At 43.1% G+C, this 19,532-nt stretch overlaps 1 protein-coding gene across 1 annotated transcript in view; it reads left to right on the plus strand.

Annotated features, from left to right (window-relative positions):
- The window catches only part of LOC108942217 (nebulette), a 34,875-nt gene extending 16,185 nt beyond the window's left edge, over positions 1-18,690 (plus strand). The window contains exons 24-49 of the mRNA XM_018765370.2: positions 4,020-4,130; positions 4,462-4,572; positions 5,463-5,570; positions 6,264-6,374; positions 6,670-6,771; positions 7,969-8,073; positions 8,170-8,283; positions 8,568-8,672; positions 9,162-9,269; positions 10,078-10,188; positions 11,102-11,218; positions 11,343-11,459; positions 11,566-11,676; positions 12,623-12,727; positions 12,957-13,061; positions 13,311-13,415; positions 13,565-13,657; positions 13,856-13,948; positions 14,143-14,235; positions 14,397-14,489; positions 14,621-14,725; positions 15,289-15,460; positions 16,185-16,277; positions 16,804-16,950; positions 17,826-17,944; positions 18,128-18,690. Coding sequence (XP_018620886.2) covers positions 4,020-4,130; positions 4,462-4,572; positions 5,463-5,570; positions 6,264-6,374; positions 6,670-6,771; positions 7,969-8,073; positions 8,170-8,283; positions 8,568-8,672; positions 9,162-9,269; positions 10,078-10,188; positions 11,102-11,218; positions 11,343-11,459; positions 11,566-11,676; positions 12,623-12,727; positions 12,957-13,061; positions 13,311-13,415; positions 13,565-13,657; positions 13,856-13,948; positions 14,143-14,235; positions 14,397-14,489; positions 14,621-14,725; positions 15,289-15,460; positions 16,185-16,277; positions 16,804-16,950; positions 17,826-17,944; positions 18,128-18,304 — 2,931 coding nt within the window. The 3' untranslated portion in view covers positions 18,305-18,690. The remainder of the gene's footprint in view (positions 1-4,019; positions 4,131-4,461; positions 4,573-5,462; positions 5,571-6,263; positions 6,375-6,669; positions 6,772-7,968; positions 8,074-8,169; positions 8,284-8,567; positions 8,673-9,161; positions 9,270-10,077; positions 10,189-11,101; positions 11,219-11,342; positions 11,460-11,565; positions 11,677-12,622; positions 12,728-12,956; positions 13,062-13,310; positions 13,416-13,564; positions 13,658-13,855; positions 13,949-14,142; positions 14,236-14,396; positions 14,490-14,620; positions 14,726-15,288; positions 15,461-16,184; positions 16,278-16,803; positions 16,951-17,825; positions 17,945-18,127) is intronic.
- Positions 18,691-19,532: the final 842 nt, after the last annotated feature.

Below are 19,532 nucleotides of genomic sequence, written 5' to 3' on the forward strand. Positions count from 1 at the left end.
TATGCTCCTGGTAGGGTCTCCCAAGGCGGACGGGTCTGGAGTGAAGATTCAGACTAACACGATCCAAAAAACCCCTATGAAAAATGGAAATAGAAAAACGTTTACCCTGCCCAAAATAGGGTCACCAGGACCTACCCCTGGAGCTAGGCCTGGGGGTAGTGTTCCTAGGCGAGCACCTAGTGGCCAAACAGCCCACGTAATCCGGCCGGGCTCAGCCCGAAAAGGCATCGTAGGGGGGGGCATGTGGGCCCACCACCTGCAAGGTCCATCATGGGGGTCGGGTGCAATGTGTACCAGGCAGTGGGAGGGGGCGAGGTGGTGCATGGCGTCGCGGCCCCTCGCAACAGAAACTGGCTCTTGGTACGTGGAATGTTACCTCACTTGGGGCCGTGAGGAGCTGTGGCCAAAAGGAGCCGGAACTGGTGCAGGAGGTTGAGAAATACCAACTAGATATAGTTGGGCTCACCTCCACTCACAGTGTTGGCTCTGGAACCAAACTCCTCGATAAGGGGTGGTCTCACTCCTACTCAGGAGTTGCACGAGGTAAGAGGCACCGGGCGGGTGTGGGGATACTCACAAGCCCCCGGCTGGCTGCCATACAGTTGGAGTTTGTCCCGGTGGACGAGACGGTCGCCTCAATGCGACTTAGGGTTGCAGAGAGAAAAACTTTGACTGTTGTGTGTGCTTATGCACCAAACAGCAATTCAGAGTATTCGGCCTACTTGGAGAGGGTGGATGGGGTTCTGGACAGGGCTCCATCTACAGACTCCATAGTCCTGCTGGGGGACTTCAATGCTCACGTCGGCAATGACTGGGAAATCTGGCGGGGGGTGATTGGGAAGAACGGCCTCCCCGATCTGAACCCGAATGGTGAAATGTTATTGGACCTCTGTGCTAGTCATGGTTTGTTCATAACAAACACCATGTTTGAACACAAGGATGCTCATAAGTGTGCTTTGTACCAGAGCTCCTTGGGCTGAAGGTCAATGATTGACTTTGTAGTCGTTTCATCTGACTTGAGGCCACATGTTCTGGACACTCGGGTGAAGAGAGGTGCTGAGCTGTCAACCGATCATCATCTGGTGGTGAGTTGGATCAGATGGCAGGGAACTGATGGACAGACCCGGTAGGCCCAGATGTTTAACGAGGGTGTGCTGGGAATGACTGTCGGAGGACCATGTCTGGAATGATTTTAACTCGCACCTCCAGGAGAGCTTCTCCCATGTCTCGGAGGAGGTAGGGGACATGGAGTTTGAATGGACCCTGTTCAAAACCTCCATTGTGGAAGCAGCCAGGCACAGCTGTGGCCAAAAGTTTGTTGGTGCCAGCCAGGGCGGCAACCAAAGAACCCGTTTGTGGACACCGGTGGTGAGAGAAGCCGTTAAGATGAAGAAGGAGGCCTTTAGGGCCTGGTTGGCTCTGGGGACTCCTGACTCAGCAGACAGATACCGGCAGGCGAAAAAGGCAGCAGCAGCTGCGGTTGCAGAAGCAATATTCAGGGGCATGGGAGGAGTTTGGAGAGGCCATGGAAAACGACTATTGGTCAGCTTCAAAGAGGTTCTGGAGAACCATCTGGCAGCTCAGAAGGAATCGGAGGAGTTTTGCTCAGGCTGTGTTCAGCAGGAGTGAAGAAACTCTGACCTTTGATGAGGACATTGTCGGGAGGTGGTAGGAGCACTTTGAAGAACTCTTAAATCCAAGTGATATGCCTCCCTTACAAGAGTCAGGGCCTGAGGCTCTCGGGCTGTCAGAGTCCATTTCCCTGGTGGAAGTCACTGAGGTAGTTGGTAAGCTCCACAGTGGCATAGCACCAGGGGTGGATGAGATCTGCCTGGAACTGCTTAAGGCCCTGGATGTTGCAGGGCTGTCATGGTTGACATGCTTCTGCAATGTTGCATGGACCTCAGGGACAGTGCCTTTGGATTGGCAAACTGGGGTGGTGGTCCCTATTTTTATCGGGGTATCACACTTCTCAGCCTCCCTGGGAAAGTCTATGCTGGGGTGCTGGATAAGAGGCTCCGGCCGATAGTTGAACCTTAGATTGAAAAGGAACAATGCGGATTCCACCCTGGCCGTGGAACAGTGGACCAGCTTTTTACCCTCTCACAGATAATTGAAGGGGCATGGGAGTTCGCTAATGCAGTCTACAAGCGTTTTGTGGACTTGGAGAAGTCCTATGACCGTGTTCCCCGGGAAATTCTGTGGGAGGTGCTTAGGGAGTACGGGGTACCGGGGCCACTACTGCGGGCCATTCGGTCCCTGTACATACGGAACGAAAGCTGTGTCCGCATACTTGGCATTAAGTCAAGCCTGTTCAATGTGGGTGTTGGACTCCGCCAAGGTTGTGCCTTGTCTCCCCTCCTGTTTGTGGTTTTAATGGACAGAATATCAAGGCGCAGTTGAGGCCAGGAGGACATTCTGTGTGGGAGTCGAAAGGTGACGTCTCTGCCCTTTGCAGATGATGTTGTCCTTTTGGCACCGTCACAGGGTTGCCTCCAACACGCACTGGAACGGTTCGAGGATCAGCACCTCGAAGTCTGAGTCCATGGTTCTTTCACGGAAAAGGATGGCATGCCCCCTCTAGGTAAGGGGAGAGAATTTTCCCCAGGTGAAGTAATTAGAGTACCTTGGGGTCTTGTCCACGAGTGAGGGAAGAAGGGAGCGTGAGATCGGCCACAGACTGGGAGCAGCGGTAGCAGTAATGTGGTCGCTGTACACCACTGTAGTGGCGAAGGGGGAGCTGAGCCATAAGGCGAAGCTCTTCATTTACTGGTCAATCTACGTCCCTACCGTCACCTATGGTCATGAACTTTGGGTAATGACCGAAAGAATAAGATCGCGGATACAAGCGGCCAAAATGAGTTTTCTCCACAGGGTGTTGGGACTCACTCTCCGTGGCAGGGTGAGGAGTTTGGACATCCGGGAGGAACTCGGAGTAGAGTCGCTACTCCTCCACATTGAGAGGAGCCAGTTAAGGTGGTTCGGGCATCTGATAAGGATGCCCCCTGGGCGTCTCCATTTAGAGATATACCAGGAACGCACTTACTGGGACGAGGCCCCGAGGCCGGCCCAGGACCCGCTGGAGGGATTATATCTCACAGTTGCCCTGGGAATGGCTGGGGATCCCCCAGGCTGAGCTGGAGGAAGTTGCAGGGGACAGTGGCAGCTGGGTCTCTCTGCTCTCCCTGCTGCCACCGTGACCCTATTAGGACAAGTGGGATGAAAGATGGATGAATGGATGGACTGTATTTATGTTAATGTTATGTAATAAATTCTGTGTTAGTATTTTATTATGAATAATGTATGAAATTTGTGAAAAATTAACAAAGCCCTGTGCAAGAAAGAAGCGCCGGCACAGTCACCAGGGTTGCTAGAGAGGGCAGGGTTTATTCAATGTTCTGAGGGTCAGCAGACAAAAGGGCAGGGGGGGAAATGGGGCCACAGGGAACTGGTATCTCGTGGGGGTGTTCGAAGGGGGGGGTTTGTGCTCGCTCTCTCTCTCTCTCTCTCTCTCTCTCTCTCTCTCTCTCTCTCTCTCTCTCTCTCTCTCTCTCTCTCTCTCTCTCTCTCTCTCTCACGTCTCCGGCATCAGCTCCTGAGTCGCTCTCTCCCCTCACTGGTCGAGGCGGGGAAAGAAATAAAGGCATTGATTAAGTTTAGCTGCTGTCGTTCCGTCCCCGGCTCCGCCTCCCCTTCAGACCACCCCGGCATGCCACACCCTGCAACACAATATAATTTCCATGTTTGTTAATTCTTTATATGTACTTACGGTTGAAACAGTACAGCACCGGAGCACTTGTGACTTACGACAAGCAGAGCAGAAGCCCATTGTAAGTCGAGGACTACCTGTATGCAACGGAAAAGCAGATGTTAGTGAATTTACGCGTCATCTTTGTGTTTTTCTCTGAGTCATACCATCCAGAAGACAAGTGTGAACTTTCATCATCTTTCATTAAAAATGGCCTGTTCAAACTGCGCTCCACTGTCACCAGTTTCAGGAAATTCTTTATACTTTTCAGCAAAAGTACAAAGGAGACACCCGGAAGGAGATGTCACGGTGCTTGTATGCACAGATGGAGCACACCAACGAGGCCCAGTTCGCTAAAGAGCTCTCCCAGTGTCTGAGCGAGGTGGGGGTCACACGAAAGCTGACAAGATGAGGTGATGCTGAGCTCAGAGCAGTGCCCTCCGGAGACATCATCTCAGACAGCGGTGCCACGTGCACACTTCTTTAATGCCAACCGTTAGATCTGATACTGTGTTTTTAACAAACGTGGTAGCTGGGTTAACCTTGAGATATTTCTATTTATTACTCCTACACCTTTATGTTCATTACTAGTATTTATTGATCACTATTTATTATTTACAAGGTTCAAGGAGCTGCAGTGGCCAAATTGAATGACATGATTCCTTTTAAAAAAGTGTGGCATTCCATTCCTCGTCTTTACTCCGTCTTCCCAGAGTAAATACAAACAAGCTGGGAAGAAAGTGTTTGCCAGCAGTCTGTACGCCCAGATGCCGCAGACCAGAGAAACCCTACATGCTAGGGAGCTTTCGAGGCTCTTCAGTGAGGTACAGTTTCACATTTACACTAATATTTTACCTGACCTGCAATTTAGAGTAAACAAAAGTGCCTTTCACAATAGTCGAAGACACAAGGTTTTCAAAGCAAAGGCCAATACCACAATTTAACACATATTGCAAATTTTTGCATATTTTGCATATTTCGCATACACCAGTAATATCAAATTGACAGGAAATACAAAGGTGATCATGGCAAAAAAAGTAGTGCGTGGTTGTGTAGCTGTCAGGAGATCAAGGGACAAATGGGTCTGAAAGGGGTGCGTTTTGAGAGCCTTGAATACTGAGCGGGATTCAGCAGATCTGAGGAAACAGCACCAATGCCCAAATATGGGTCTGTTTGTGTGTAAAGCTTTTAATAATTATCACTAAATGATCCTAATGTATATAATTTTCTCTAACTAGTGAAAAAGGTGGTTTAATTTTAGGAAAGGGTTTGGTTAGGGTTCTGTTGTTAGTTTTAATTTTAGCACCGTGGTTTGATTTAGAGTTTAAGTCTTAAAAATAAGATTAAAATAATGACTTATTACTGTATATCACATGGAAAGATACACCACAGAAATGCATTAAGTACTTTTAACAGTCCATTAAAGGATTTGCACATTAAATTTGATCAGAGGAAAAATGATTTTCCGTTTTCCATTGACAGAATAAATATCTCACATGGAGTATTTTTTTCCATGGCATATTGAAAAATTAATTTTTAATACCTTAGACATACTGCACAGTCTATTGTCAGCCAAGCTGTTTTTTTTTCTTTGCTTAATCATGCTATTAGTGATTGTGTTTTACACGCGATGAATATCATTATGAATCATCCCAGAAGCCCCATTCGTTTTCATGGCTGTTCCTGCTTACATGTTACTGTGTTTCTTACACAGAGGAGTTATAAAGAGGGGAGTAAGAAGGATACTACCTGCCTTTACACCCAAATGCCCCAGACCATTGAAACTGTTTTTGCCAAACAGTTGTCAAAGCAACAGAGTGATGTAAGTTCCCAGCATGTTTCTCGGTATCTTTTTATGCTGCAGACTGAACGAAATATTTTTTATTGGCATTATGGCTTGTTGTGAAGTGGAGATGAGTGCAGAAAAAACCAAGGCTCACACTCGCAAAATAAACAGACAAGACAAACACAGGTCCCGTCAAGCAAGCCAATCAAAAGCAAAAACCAAAAAGCAGCAATAATGCTAAAAATCAACGGCAGTGTAACTAAAGAAATACAACAAGGCTGTGAGTGAGTGAGTATTCGTTTTGCATATTTCACATTTTGTCTTTGCTGTGAAATACTGTGTTTTAAACCACTAATGTAATAATCCGCTATGTGTGAAGAATGCAGATTTACAATGAATTTTGCCATCTTGCTTGTTCAGTCAAATACAGGAAATCCACAAAGAAAGCAAATATTATTTGATAAATTACAATGATACCTTTAAAAATAAGCTGTCTGTCCCACTGAGAATGTTTAAAAAAAAAAACAGTACTTATTTCTTTCTCTCAAGTTGTTGCTTCATGGGTTACTTATTTGTACATAGTTCATATCTGTATTGTACTGAAGACCCTTACATGGTACAAAATTAAAAGCTCAGAATGCTTATGTTGTACAGTAGCAAAGTTCTGGTAATTTCTTAGATAGTCAATAAATCTTAATGGCTTTAATGGCTTTCTGTTCTGTTTTGAAGAAACTGTACAAGGAAAAGTACAATGCCGAAAAGGGAAAATCGAGCTACACGTCAATGAAGACCCTGCCGGAGGTCGCCCACGCTTTGGAGGTCAACAAGCATCAGAGTGATGTAATTGCCTGCCGTCTCATTCCAGATCTTTCCTAGTGCACATGCAAAAATGTGGTTCTAGAAATGTATGTATGTAAAAAATGTAAATTACAAACGGTGGAAAATGAACTTGATTTAATGCCTTGTGAAAACAGGGAATGGTGAGCTGATAACCAGACCATGTGCTGATGTCCCATGGACTTGTTTTACAGAGAGTATTGAGTGTGTGGTCAGTATGTGGTCGGTGTGTAGTCATTGTTTGATTCGATTTATCATGAGGGATCTTCCTGCTGCCCTCTCCTCTCTTCTTACGAAGCTTTCATACAGGAAAGGGAAGCAGGAGCTCCACAAGTTCACAGAAGTACTGGATCGACTGGACATCCTTGGTGCCACGCAGGCCACCAAACTCGTCAGCAATGTAAGCAAATGGCCCCCTTACAGCTTTGTTTTCCCACATGGTGTGGCATACTGGGATTTGACCATCAGAAAGGATGTATAACGTAAGAGCCATAGAAGAAGAACCAAGGCTGCTCCAGCCATCTCTGCTGCACAGCATGCGACTCTGAGGGGTTTCTGCCAATGAAAGCTACACAAACAATGCAAACACTAGAAAAAAATTCATCATTATTTTCACCTGTTCGTCATTTGATTTTTGTATTGGTCCTCAGTTTCAACGCCTTAATCAGCTCAATATGTGGTCAATTAATTTTTATATACAGTTATACTTGAAAGTGTGTGAACTCTGTATAGTGACAGTCATTATTCTTGAATGAAATTTTAAAATACACACACTGGCTGAATCTGCTTGTCCCAAGTGGGGTCGCAGCGAATCGGAGCCTAACCCGGCAACACAGGGCGCAAGGCTGGAGGGGGAGGGGACACACCCCAGGATGGGACACCAGTCCGTCACAAGGCACCCCAAGTGGGACTCGAACCCCAGACCTGCCAGAGTGCAGGACCCAGCCGAACTCACTGCGCCACTGCACTCCCCCAATTTTAAAATAAACACACATTTTCGGAACCGCTTTTAAATGTTAAATCTTAAAATGAACTTAGAAAATGAATAAATTGCTATGATTTACACACTTGCTACTGCTTACCAACTTGGTTTGACCAATATAACTTGGGCTTCACTTATTTTCACACCTGCATTACTTGTGTGTTTCTATTACACACATGATTTCCTCTAAAGCAACATATGGAATTGGTCATTACACACAGATTATGTCAGATGAGAACACTAATTGTCTCTAAATAACCATTCCATGGTAAAACTAAGGGACATAATGAGTTCACACACTTTGAAACAGCACTGTATATTAAAATAAGACTTTTCAGGCCAAGTATGCTTGTATGTACAAGGAATTAGATTTTGTGGATTCTATTTAGACACGTTTAACACATCAGAAAAACAACTATATTACACAACTATACAATATACTTAATTATTTTTCGCATTGTTACCTACCACATTTCTACCTAGCGGTACAGCTGTTTAGCTGTTTTCAGTGTGTTGTTTGGAGAGCATCAGTACTCGTGACCACATCAACAACAGGTGTGTCAAATGATTTGTACGTTTTTGTGTGCGTAAATAGTTTCGCTGTTTTGGCTGCAGATCGCCTATAAGAGTAAAATCAGAATGGACATGTACAATGAGCAGTCGCTGCTTGGGAGACCAGACATCCAGTGTGCAAGAGAAGCCGCCGCACTTGCTAGCCAGGTATGCTGTGGTGCTGAACACAGATGCAAGGTGTGAAGGTATCAATGCCTGTGTAGCTTTGAGCCCAAATCCCCAGCTCATCCCCATCCCACCCAGGTTAAATACAAGGAGAAGTTTGAGCGGGACCGAAAAGGACAAAAACCACAGTACAACCCAGGTGACTGTTTGTCCTTCAAACACAGCCGAAGCGCTGCCGCTCTGGCCAGTCAGGTGGGTCCTCAGCATCTCTGTCAACTTGTACAGTACTAATGTGGTGCTCCAAAACCGTTCTTAAATAATGAGTTTAAATTGCATCACAAATAGCTTGAGGATGAAATTTATTCATATGACTGACGTTTTCCTCACACTGAGTTACCCATTTATACTGGAGTCATTTAGGGAAAGTGCCTTGTAAAACTGAAACCTGAAATATTTTGTACGTTGTACCTTGAAATATTTTATAATAAGAGATTTTAACCTCCAACTTCTTGTCTGTGCTGTTTATGGTGATTTAGGTGAAATATAAGCGTGACCTCCAGCAGATCCATGAACCCTTTTCAGACCTGCCCAACCTTCTACAGCTGGAGCATGTTTTGCATGCAAGCAAGTTACAGAGCAATGTACTGTTTCTGTTCCTCACTGTGTGCTACAAAACAGCAGATTTTAACTAAAACACATCAGTTTCATCATTCTTTGTTCAAGCAACACAATGGCAGCTGCTCGCTGTCCAGAAATTCCCTGACAAACACAGGCAAACATGCAGATACATAAATAATCCAGAGCTGAGTGTAATTCATGAATATATATTTTTTCTAGAAAAAGCAGTTCTGATTAATTTTAAATAATAAAGACAACAAAATATTGATTGTGTAAGAGGTACCCATATTTAACATTGTTTGGGTCTCAGCACAGGTCTCAGACACATTGTATTTTTACTCACTGTGTTTTTCTCTGGGATGTAGGTTGCTTTGGAAAAAAGCATCTGCTAAATGAATAAATGTAAATGTAAAAACATTAAATATTATCCATATAACAGCCTTTTCTACAGGTGCATCTAGAACTGACAGGAAACCTGGAATGATGTTTTGTTTTTCATTGTCACATTCCAGGTGAAATACAAAGAGCAGTATGAGAAGTCAAAAGGAAGGTCACACATGGAATTTTTGGACACTGAATCTTACAGAATTTGCAAGGAGGCTCAGAAAATCCAAAGTGAGGTAAGGTGTACTTGTCTTCAATGTTGTATTGCTTGCATTCTATAGCAATGATAAATGTCAAACTTATTTACTTGGTCATTATAACTGTAAGAGCTGAGTGGCAACTGTAGAACTGTCATAATGATGCAGACAGGTGAATTGAAGGTGAATCCAAGAGCAGGGTGTTTATTTACAATGATAAACAGGCGCAAGCTTCAGAAAGGTATACTCTTCAGACAAACTTGTAAGAACAAGCTTGTAGGTCAACACTGATACCATCACACCAGGAGCTGATCTTTGGAAATTCAAAAGATCATGCAGGCGAACAAGAGTCAATAGTGACCTTTGTCATCCGGCTTCCTTTTGGAGGCAGTCCTGAGTGAGCATAGTTGGTGGGTGTGCAGGAGAAGCCAAGCAGCTTCATCAGCGGTACTGCCACTGTGGTTCATGACAACCGTAGCCTTGCAGATCATGGGTCAGTGTTTTTGCCAGACATCACACAGAATACACTGGATCAGTATTTGTAACTGGGGCAAAGAAGATCACTTTAAGATACAGCACCAGTGAAAAGCATGAGTACACCTGGGCAATCTGGACAATACCTGTAGGGGAAACGGGGCATAAAAGTGAGAGCCAAGCTACCCACAGGAGTCCTCCATCTGTAGGAATTCCCGGGAAGAGCTGGGAGAACCTGTCATCTCATTTCTTCATTACTTGAAAAAAGAACAGTTTCTGGGAAAATGCACTCAAACTTTTGACTGGTACTGTTCGAGTCCATACAGGGATAACTCGTGGAACAATGAAATCGTCTGGTTTCCCCTACTTCCAGAAGGAGTACAGGAAAGAGTATGATGACAACATGCGGGGCAAGGCGCTGGTCGAAGTGGAAATGACGCCTTGGTACCTGCATGCGCGGTACGCTGGCAGCCTTGCGAGTGAGGTCAGTGCACCATCCTGTGATCCTCACATTAGCACTTCACTCAATATAGGTATGATAAATATTCAGTAACTGGAATTTGCTTTGTTCTCAGTAATACGCTGGGTCCTTACGAACTTACGATCACAGTTTGAACCAGAAACCTGTTTATAACATCATTTCTATGTCATTGCAAAGTCAACTTTACCACTCATTTGAGATGAAAAGGTGAATAATAGAGGTCCCTCCTAGTGTGAAAACCTCAGACAAAGCTATAATAAATTTAAAAAAATACATCAGACAAACGGTAAATGCTGTGCAAATGCATTAGATGAAGGCACTCCCACACATCCTGCATTTTACAAATAACAGTAGTCTGTTTAAAAGCAGGTGGCTTACTCTCTGAAAGACATACATTTTACAAAATAGACAAGCTAAGAAAATGCTATTAAACATAAATAAACAAACTGGAAAATCTTTGGGAATTTGTAGCTCAAACATCTATAATATGAAGATCCATTTTATGGGCTGTGTTAGCCTATGCTTCATGGGTTCTGCATTATTCCCATCCCTGTCCAACAAAACAGACCTGGGTTGATTTTCCAGGGGTTATTGTGCTTATACTTCTCTGTGGAACTCAACATCTAAAGCTGAATTTGAAATAAGAGCTCCCAGATTTCTGATTTTCCCGACCCACTTCGCCGAAGATCTCTCCAGCTCATGTATGGTGTAAATGTTCATGCACCATAACTTCATGAGGATTCCCAGATAAGCCTTTATACAGCCACTACTCTGGCATTGTATGTGATTGTGTTTTTGCTGAGATGTACGTCGCTTTGGAGAATAGCGTCTGCTAAATGAGTAAATGTAAATGATTGACTTATGGTGATTGTTGTGGCTGAGTGCTGTATTTCTCCCTTGCATGCCCCATTGTTAGCGGGAGTACCGGAAAGACCTGGAGACCGAGGTGAAAGGGAAAGGACTGTCAGGCCTTGGTCTGGAGGAGACACCAGACTTGCTCCGGGTCAAGAATGCTGGTCAGATCCTTAGTGAGGTAACTTTTGCCGCAGAAGTCAACCAACATACAAGAACTTCCACATACTTGTCTGTCAGCTAGAGAACACCAAGCTAGTCTCTCTGGTGAAGAAGCATTACACAATGTGCTCTTCATCTTGCAGAAGGAATACAGGAAAGATCTGGAGTTGGAGGTGAAAGGAAAGGGACTCTCAGGATTAGGACTTGAGGAGACACCAGATCTACTTCGGGTGAAAAATGCTAACCAGATCCTCAGTGAGGTACTGCTATTTCACTTGCATTCATGCCATTGTCCTTCAGAAGACCATCTAAGCAGTCAAAAAAACACGCTGGAGCAAATTGCACAAACCACCATTTCTATTACAGAAGGAGTACAGGAAGGACCTGGAAACGGAGATCCGAGGGAAAGGCATGGAGATTAGCGCTGAGCTGCCAGAGATCCAGAGGGCCAAGAAAGCCTGCCAGATTGCAAGCCAGGTGAGGAGTCTCAAGTACTACCAAACCACCCAAAAGTCAAAGGTTGCACTTTGGTTGTGGTTCTTTCTTGAACTGCTCAGATTTGTTTTTATGTCCTCAGGCAGTAAGTTTAACTTATCTGAGATATGGGTTCACCAACCAAATGAGTCTTAGGGAAGCTGATACTAGTAGGTGTCTTCACTGGTGCTTCTGGGTTTCCACTGGATTCCCAGTTAGTCTTTCTCAATTAAGGAAGCTGAAGGTTCTCCATGTAAACACAAACACCTGATCTTGGACATTTTAAATTAAATACTTTTATATATTCATTTAGCTGACATTTTTGTCCAAAGCAGCTTACACTCATTTTCACCTTTATACTGTTCAGTCATTTTACTGTATTAGTTCAGGATAAGGACCTTGGTCAAAGGGACTACAGCAGGAGGTGGGATTCGAACCCAGGTCCTGCAAAACCAATGTGTGAGCTCTAACCACTACTCTGCCTGCTGACCCAGACCTACAGATAGACATTAGAAGTGTCATTCAGAAGAAAAATTCAGTTCAGCCGGTCCTCAGATTTAGAAATTAAAGAAAAAAATAATAGTACAAGTGTTATTTTAGCATGAACAATCTGTGAAATTAGTGGAAAAAATATAAGAAAGCCATTTTATGTGATGCATTATCCATTCTGGTCAATTGTTGATATATCCTTATGGTTTATATAACATAGTATACAGAGATTTGAAAATTATGATGAAGCTGATTTATGGCAAGGTCACCAGAACAAAACCTGGTCGTAATCAAGGTATATAGATGTCATTCCATATTTGATCCTGGAAAATAAGCCAAAAGTCAAAGTGTTATTGGCTTCAATTAAGGTGGCTCTCCAGGTCAGGGTTGGTACCTGCTGTTCAGTATGAGATGTAATGGATGAACATTATTTTTCACTTGCCATGCTTGGTTGTCCCAGACTACCTACAAGCAGTCATCCAGTCTGAGGGAAAGCTCCTATGGAACAGTGACAGATACACCTGAACTGCTGCATGCTGCCTACCTAAAGGACATGTACAGCCAGGTACAGTGCTTGTACAAAGACAAATACACCAAGCAGGGTCTAGGATGTAAATTGAATTCCATACTGAATGTGATGTAATTTTTAGTGGTGCATAAGAAAGCTACAAGCCAAATGGATGTGGAAGTATTTCCTTCTCATGAGCAACATGTGGATGAGGATCAAAAAGTTTATTTTAAGTTGAAGTATATTTTGCAGAAGTCTTTATTGTATGGTCTCTTCCCCATACCAGAAGAAGTATAAAGATGAGGCGGAGAAGCTAAAGGGCACGTATGCAGTGGTGCCAGACACTCCTGAGATGGAGAGGGTGAAGACCAACCAAAGGAACATTAGTTCGGTCTGTCACTCTAATGGACGTGTTTGCTAACTGTATAAATAACTGTCTCTCTAGCACATTTATATAACTTTGTATTTACATACACCTTGCTTAAAGATCGTCTTTGGGTCAAGCAGACAAATGTTTAGTACCACATGTTATATCTGGAAATGTACATTCATCATTAACAACTGAGGGGTTTTGTTGGAGCCAAATTTGCACCTTCGAGTTGAATGGACGTGTTTGCACGTCTCATTTCACTGTTTTCAGTTGCGCTACACGTGGGACTCCAAACTACTGCGCAATCTCATGTCTTCGGTCACGGAGACACCAGAAATAGTACTTGCCAGAGAAAACGCCAAGAAAATCAGCAACGTAAGTAATACCACCTGTACAGAACAATAGAAGTATGAAAAGGAGAGACTTAGACTAAATCAAGCCAGAAAGATATGGATGGATGGATGGACATCACTCTCTTTGTTATCTGTTATATTAGCCACATTCTTTGTGCTGTGCCTGTGTAGATCCAGTACAAGGAGGAGTTGGGCAAAGGGACTGCCGTGAAGGACACTCCTGAGATGGAGCGGGTCCGGAAGAACCAAGAGAACATCAGCACGGTGAGATACCATTGCAAATTCTGTTTTTTAAAGGTTGTTAAAGGGAAAATGTCATCAGGAGATGGGCCTTGAGCACTGCTGAAACTGTGCAAAGCAGCTTCCTTCACAACTTTGAGACGCATAATGACTGTTGTAGACAATGTTTTTGAGGATGAACACGGACACATGCTGATCATGTTGTGCGTTCTTGCTATGTAGGTACAGTACAGGAAGGAGGTGGGCAAGGGGACTGCTGTGAGGGACACCCCTGAGATTGAAAGGGTCCGGAAGAACCAGGAGAACATCAGCATAGTGAGACACCATTGCAAATTCTGTTTTTTAAAGGTTGTTAAAGGAAAAATGTCATCAGGAGATGAGCCTTGAGCACTGCTGAAACTGTGCAAAGCAGCTTCCTTCACAATTTTGAGACACATACTGTTGTAGACAATGTTTTTGAGAATGAACACAGACACATGCCCATCGTGTTGTGCATTCTTGCTGTGTAGGTACAGTACAGGAAGGAGATGGGCAAGGGGACTGCTGTAAGGGACACCCCTGAGATTGAAAGGGTCCGGAAGAACCAGGAGAACATCAGCACCGTGAGATGCCATTTCTTTTAAATTCATACCCATCTCCATCCTGTTTAAACCATATTAAAATGTCTTTCAGTTGAGCTCTTTCAAGTCTTCAAACTTTAACTTGATGAATAATGTGGGAAAGGTGTATGAAGACCTTCCACCTGTGTTCATCACTACCACAGGTCAAGTACAAAGAGCAGGTTGGCCAACCTACAGCGGTTGGTGTGACCCCTGAGATGGAGAGAGTCCGGCGGAACCAGGAGAACATCAGCACGGCAAGTGTGGTCCAACTCGAATAACGTCACCCTTCCCTCACACAGTACCGTGGCATTTTTTTTTCCTTCCCTCCACAATGTAGACTGACCAGAAGCTTTATTCCGTGACCTTTTGTTGCCATGCGTTGCAGGTGAAGTACCAGCAGGGGCTGCACACCATGAAGGGACGAGGCTGCTCTGCCGTGGACACACTTGAGCTGCGACGCGTCAGGGAGTCCCAAAGCGCAGTGTCTATGGTAGCGTGTAGTATGGTGTGATCAAGAGTGGAGTAGGACTACACTGCGGTCACAGCGACTGGCGTTGCCGCACCACTAAACGCCCTCAGAACCCCATACCCTCTGCTTCCTGATTAACGAACACACCAACCTGTATGTTTTTTCTAATAATGTTTTTATTTCACTTGTTTCAGGTGTCCTTCATTGCTCGCTGTCCAAATGAACCCTTAATACTCTAGAATGTGTGTGAATATCTGTGTGTGTGTGCATTTATGCACGTGAATGTGCTGCCTTACAGTTTCTAATTCTTTTCTTGAATTTTGCAGAAAACAATGAACTATGTCCAATAAATCACCCCTAGGCTGTTCAATATCTCACTATTTGGATCAGCAAATAATATATCTATATTACTCATAATGTGAATAATGTACAGTACATATTGCTGCAATGGCTGAGTTTTTTTTTTAAAATTTTGCACAACAGTTATGTCACCTAAATCGTCCATAGTTATTGTCTATATTTAAACTGTTAATATCTTGCTAGCAGATGTCTGGTTTAACGAACAGTATTTTTTCGTTCTATAGGCAAAGTATCATGAGGACTTTGAGAGGGCAAAGAGGCGAGGACTTGTGCCAGTGGCGAGTGATCCCAACCTGGAGCATGTGCCACACAATAACCAGGTGATGGTCGACACGGCGTACAAGGGCGTGCACCCACATGTGGTGGAAATGGATCGGGGACCTGGTGCCATCATAGGTGAGTCCGCTATTTCACCAGGAGAGCATCAAAATATCCAGAAACTTCTACAACCTTGATAAATGTTGGTAAATGCTTGTTCCAGTGTTTTGAGTGTTTTCGGCTGAAAGCTACAAGATTGAATTAACGTTGAATTGATGCTTACTGCCTAGGGTTTAAAATTAATAAATGAAGGTTTTCGTAGCTTTTTATTTAACTAATTTAAAGAATGCTTCCAGATATAGCCCATATTAAGATATCAGAGATTGTACTGTATGTCTATTACGCAGAATAATAGCAATTTCTGTTTTTATTTATTGTATTGGTAATAAAGCAAAAAGAGAGAATTTTTCACCTTTTCTCCAAGTAAATAATAGATAATATAATGAAATTCCTGCGGTGGACTGACATTCCATCCACAGTGTTGCCAAATTCATGCCCTGTGTCTATAGGACAGGCTCTGGAGCACAGCAACCCTGCATAGGACAACCTGTGCTAATGAAAATTGAATAAATAAATAAAATTTGAAAATAAATTAAATTCTTCTGACAAACTTTAAATTTTATCTATATCTGGGTTTTTTATAGAACATAACCTGTGAATAAAATAAAGGATATCCATATGACAGACTTCTGGTCCCAATTGTGCTTGTAATTTGAAGACCCAGTGTACATCTGGTTCAGTGTCTGTTGATGTGTTTGCTTTTCTCTCTGATCGATCTGGCTTTCTCACTGCTCTCTAAAAGACCTCAAAGTGTGGCGCACTGACCCCGGCTCCATCTTTGACTTTGACCCTGTCGAGGATAACATTCAGTCCAGAAGTCTGCGCAAACTCTCTGGTACTGCTGGTCTCTTCTATCACTATATTTACATTACATTTATTTATTTAGCAGACACTTTTTTCCAAAGCGAATTCCAATGAACTCTATGTAGTGTTATCAGCCCACACACCTTATTCACTGTGGTGACTTACACTGCTAGATACACTACATACAATGGGCTACTCATCCATACATCAGTGGAACACACTCTCTCTGTCACTCACACACTATGGGTGAACCTGGACAGTGTGTCTTTGGACTGTGGGAGGAAACCAGAGCAACCAGAGGAAACCCACACAGACACGGGGAGAAGATGCAAACTTCATACAGACTAAGCAGGGATAGAACCCATGCCCTCATAGACATAGATAGAACCCATTCGCACCACCCAGGTGCTCACAGTGCCACTATGCCGCCCACTATCATTCATTCCACTCATTTTCTGGTTGCTTTATCTGGGAACCTTCGGCTCCTTCAAATACCTGTTTTTCTATTCTCTTTTGGTGCATTGCTTCACTGCTTGCCTCTGGTTGCCACATGGTAGACCGTGCAAGCCGCTACAGCTGCCAGCAATCCCAGCAGTCCCTGCACTCTCAGTGCCAGCAGTCAGTGAGCTCACTGGGCTCGGAGCTCTGGGAAAAGAGCCTGTCAGAGTGCAGCAGCAGTTTCACCCTATACTCCCAGGACAGAGGTACACACTGTCACAGACCGATATGCACAAATTCCTGTACAGTGACACTAATGAAAACAGCTGTTTTACTGCACAGACCAATGAATTCTCACTGAATCACTGTGCCACCCCTGGTACATGTATATATAGTTATTCCCTTTTGTTGAAAATACTGTGGGTGTCCAATGTATAATATGAATGTGGACCAGAAAAGTGTATCTTGCAGTAAAATGACATCAAGTAGGGCTACTGTTCCCATTAAGAAATAATGGAAAACATTAGTAATGTAGACTGAATATCACTAAATTTCCATGGTCTGGTGCTAAATGTCATTACATTTACATTTTACGTTTATTCATCTAACAGACGCTTTTTCCCAAAGCAATGCACATCTCAGAGAACAATAGAATGAGTGCATTACATTAACTGAAGGAGAGACTTGGGTACAGACGTGTAATTCTGAAGTACAGTTAATACCAGTTGGTACAAAATACTAAACTTATTGAAAATTAAAGATCTGGTATTTTAAAACATTTTACATGTTTGTGACGGGCACAATAACGCAGGCCCGTAGGAAAAGCATGGGAAAAGCACAGTTTATCCCATGACGTGAGACACTTTCCATGCCCCAGTCAATACAGGCACTGTCACACACTGAAACGCACTTAGTCTCAGGGTCGCACTAGTGAACACACATCATTACTGTGCTCTGATCCCTTATACAATCCGATTGAAGAACTGTTAACAGAGTTTTTGGTTTCAGGATGTATTTTTCAATTTTGTGTGTTGAGACATGCCATTCTGATCTGAAGCACAGTTTACAACGTGTTGAAACCTCCCCGTCTCATGGGATGCCTTCATTTCGTTTTCTTTGGTTTGCTTTGTTACGACACCAGCCGCTGTGCTTCCTGGGGAGTGCCATGAAAGTGGACTCCAACAGAGCCACAGCTACCTGCACCAGTCCAGTACGTACTCTGAGAGGTCCATCCAGTCGCCTCTGCACTCCAGCACAATGGTGAGTCCTCCAGTCATGCAACATTTGGGCTGTTCTGTTTGCTTCAGTGCATATTCTTTGTCCTGTGCTATATATTTATGAGCAGGTGAAGTTAACATCTAAACTACGCCCCATACAGTACATGGACAATTACATCATTAAAATACCTCCTCCACATGCTTTTTTGTCACCTAACCTCTGCAGAGAGCGTACAGAGCTATGTATGACTACATGGCCCAGGACAATGACGAAGTGTCGTTCCGGGACGGCGACATGATCATCAATGCCCAGTCCATCGATGAGGGCTGGATGTACGGCACAGTGCAGCGAACAGGAAAGTCTGGGATGTTCCCTGCCAACTACATGGAGTGTTTCAACTAGAGCGTATGGTCTGTGTCTGGTCCCATGGAGGCCCACACCACTGGTCCAAGAAGCTACACAGTGGGGCTTCAGAAAATTAGCAAATTTCTTTACTGAGGAGATTTATTTGATAAGTAGAAAATGTGGTTTATAGGTAGCCAAGCTTGTTCTAGGAAACAGCCTATATGGATCATGAAATATAATCATTATACTTAGGAGAACATTGCAATTGAAAATATTTATAAACTAAATGTTAAGGTTTCTTTCACTTGAAGACATTTGAATCTCTTCAGTGTCGAGTTTAGTTCACCTGATCAGATACCCAAGGGGAATGAAAATGCACAGAAACAGCAAGACATTGATAAGGGAAATTTGCCTGTTTCACTTTTGTTATCTTTTCATTAGGCAAAATGGCTAGTACTTTTTTAAAAAAAAGGTAGAAGGAAGCAGAGGAAAGAACTTTTTGTTCTCTTCAGATAGTTAATTATTTTGTTAACACACAGCTCTGTATTTTTCTAGTAAGTAGTAGGAAGAAAAGCTTTTGTAAAACTGTTCTACTCAAACTATTAAACTGGTTGGTATCTGATTACTTTGACTGTTTAAAAAGGAAATATATTTAAATCCTCATTTTGCAGGAAAAATTTTTGCATTACATAATTTTGATGTTGTTGGGGTTCAAATGTTATGGTTTTTCCTTTATAAGGCACAATGGATCTTTAGATTCTTCTGTCCTGATTTATGATAGCAACCTATAATAAAAGAAAGTCTAAAAACAGGAAGTAAAGAGTCAGCAAAGTATGGCTGATCTGTTATTAGAAAAAACATTCATATAAATGTGAATATTTTACAACAGTACAACTGCTGAATACATCTGATATATTATTGACTAGAAATCTCTGGTCTGTTTCCTTAGAGTTATAAGTCTATACAAACTGGAATAATATAAATAAAATGTGATTAATTCTGCATGTATGGATGTGCACATATAGAAACTGCAACATAAAAATACAATAAGATGTTGGTTTGTTGATGTTGGTTCCTAGTCTTTGGTTGTTCTGTTATATCTGCATCACACACTAATCAATACACAATGAACACTTTAATAACAATTCTAATATGAAAGATTACAAGAAGTACAAATTAATGTGCAAAAGTCAAAGCCTTTTGTGTTTGAGTTTTTTGGACGACTTAATTAAAATTTAAATTTTGATGTAAAATCAGTTTTGCAAAGTTTAACTCACACACACAC

The sequence above is a fragment of the Scleropages formosus genome, chromosome 5, assembly GCF_900964775.1.
Source record: "Scleropages formosus chromosome 5, fSclFor1.1, whole genome shotgun sequence".
NCBI classification, from domain to species: Eukaryota; Metazoa; Chordata; class Actinopteri; order Osteoglossiformes; family Osteoglossidae; genus Scleropages; species Scleropages formosus.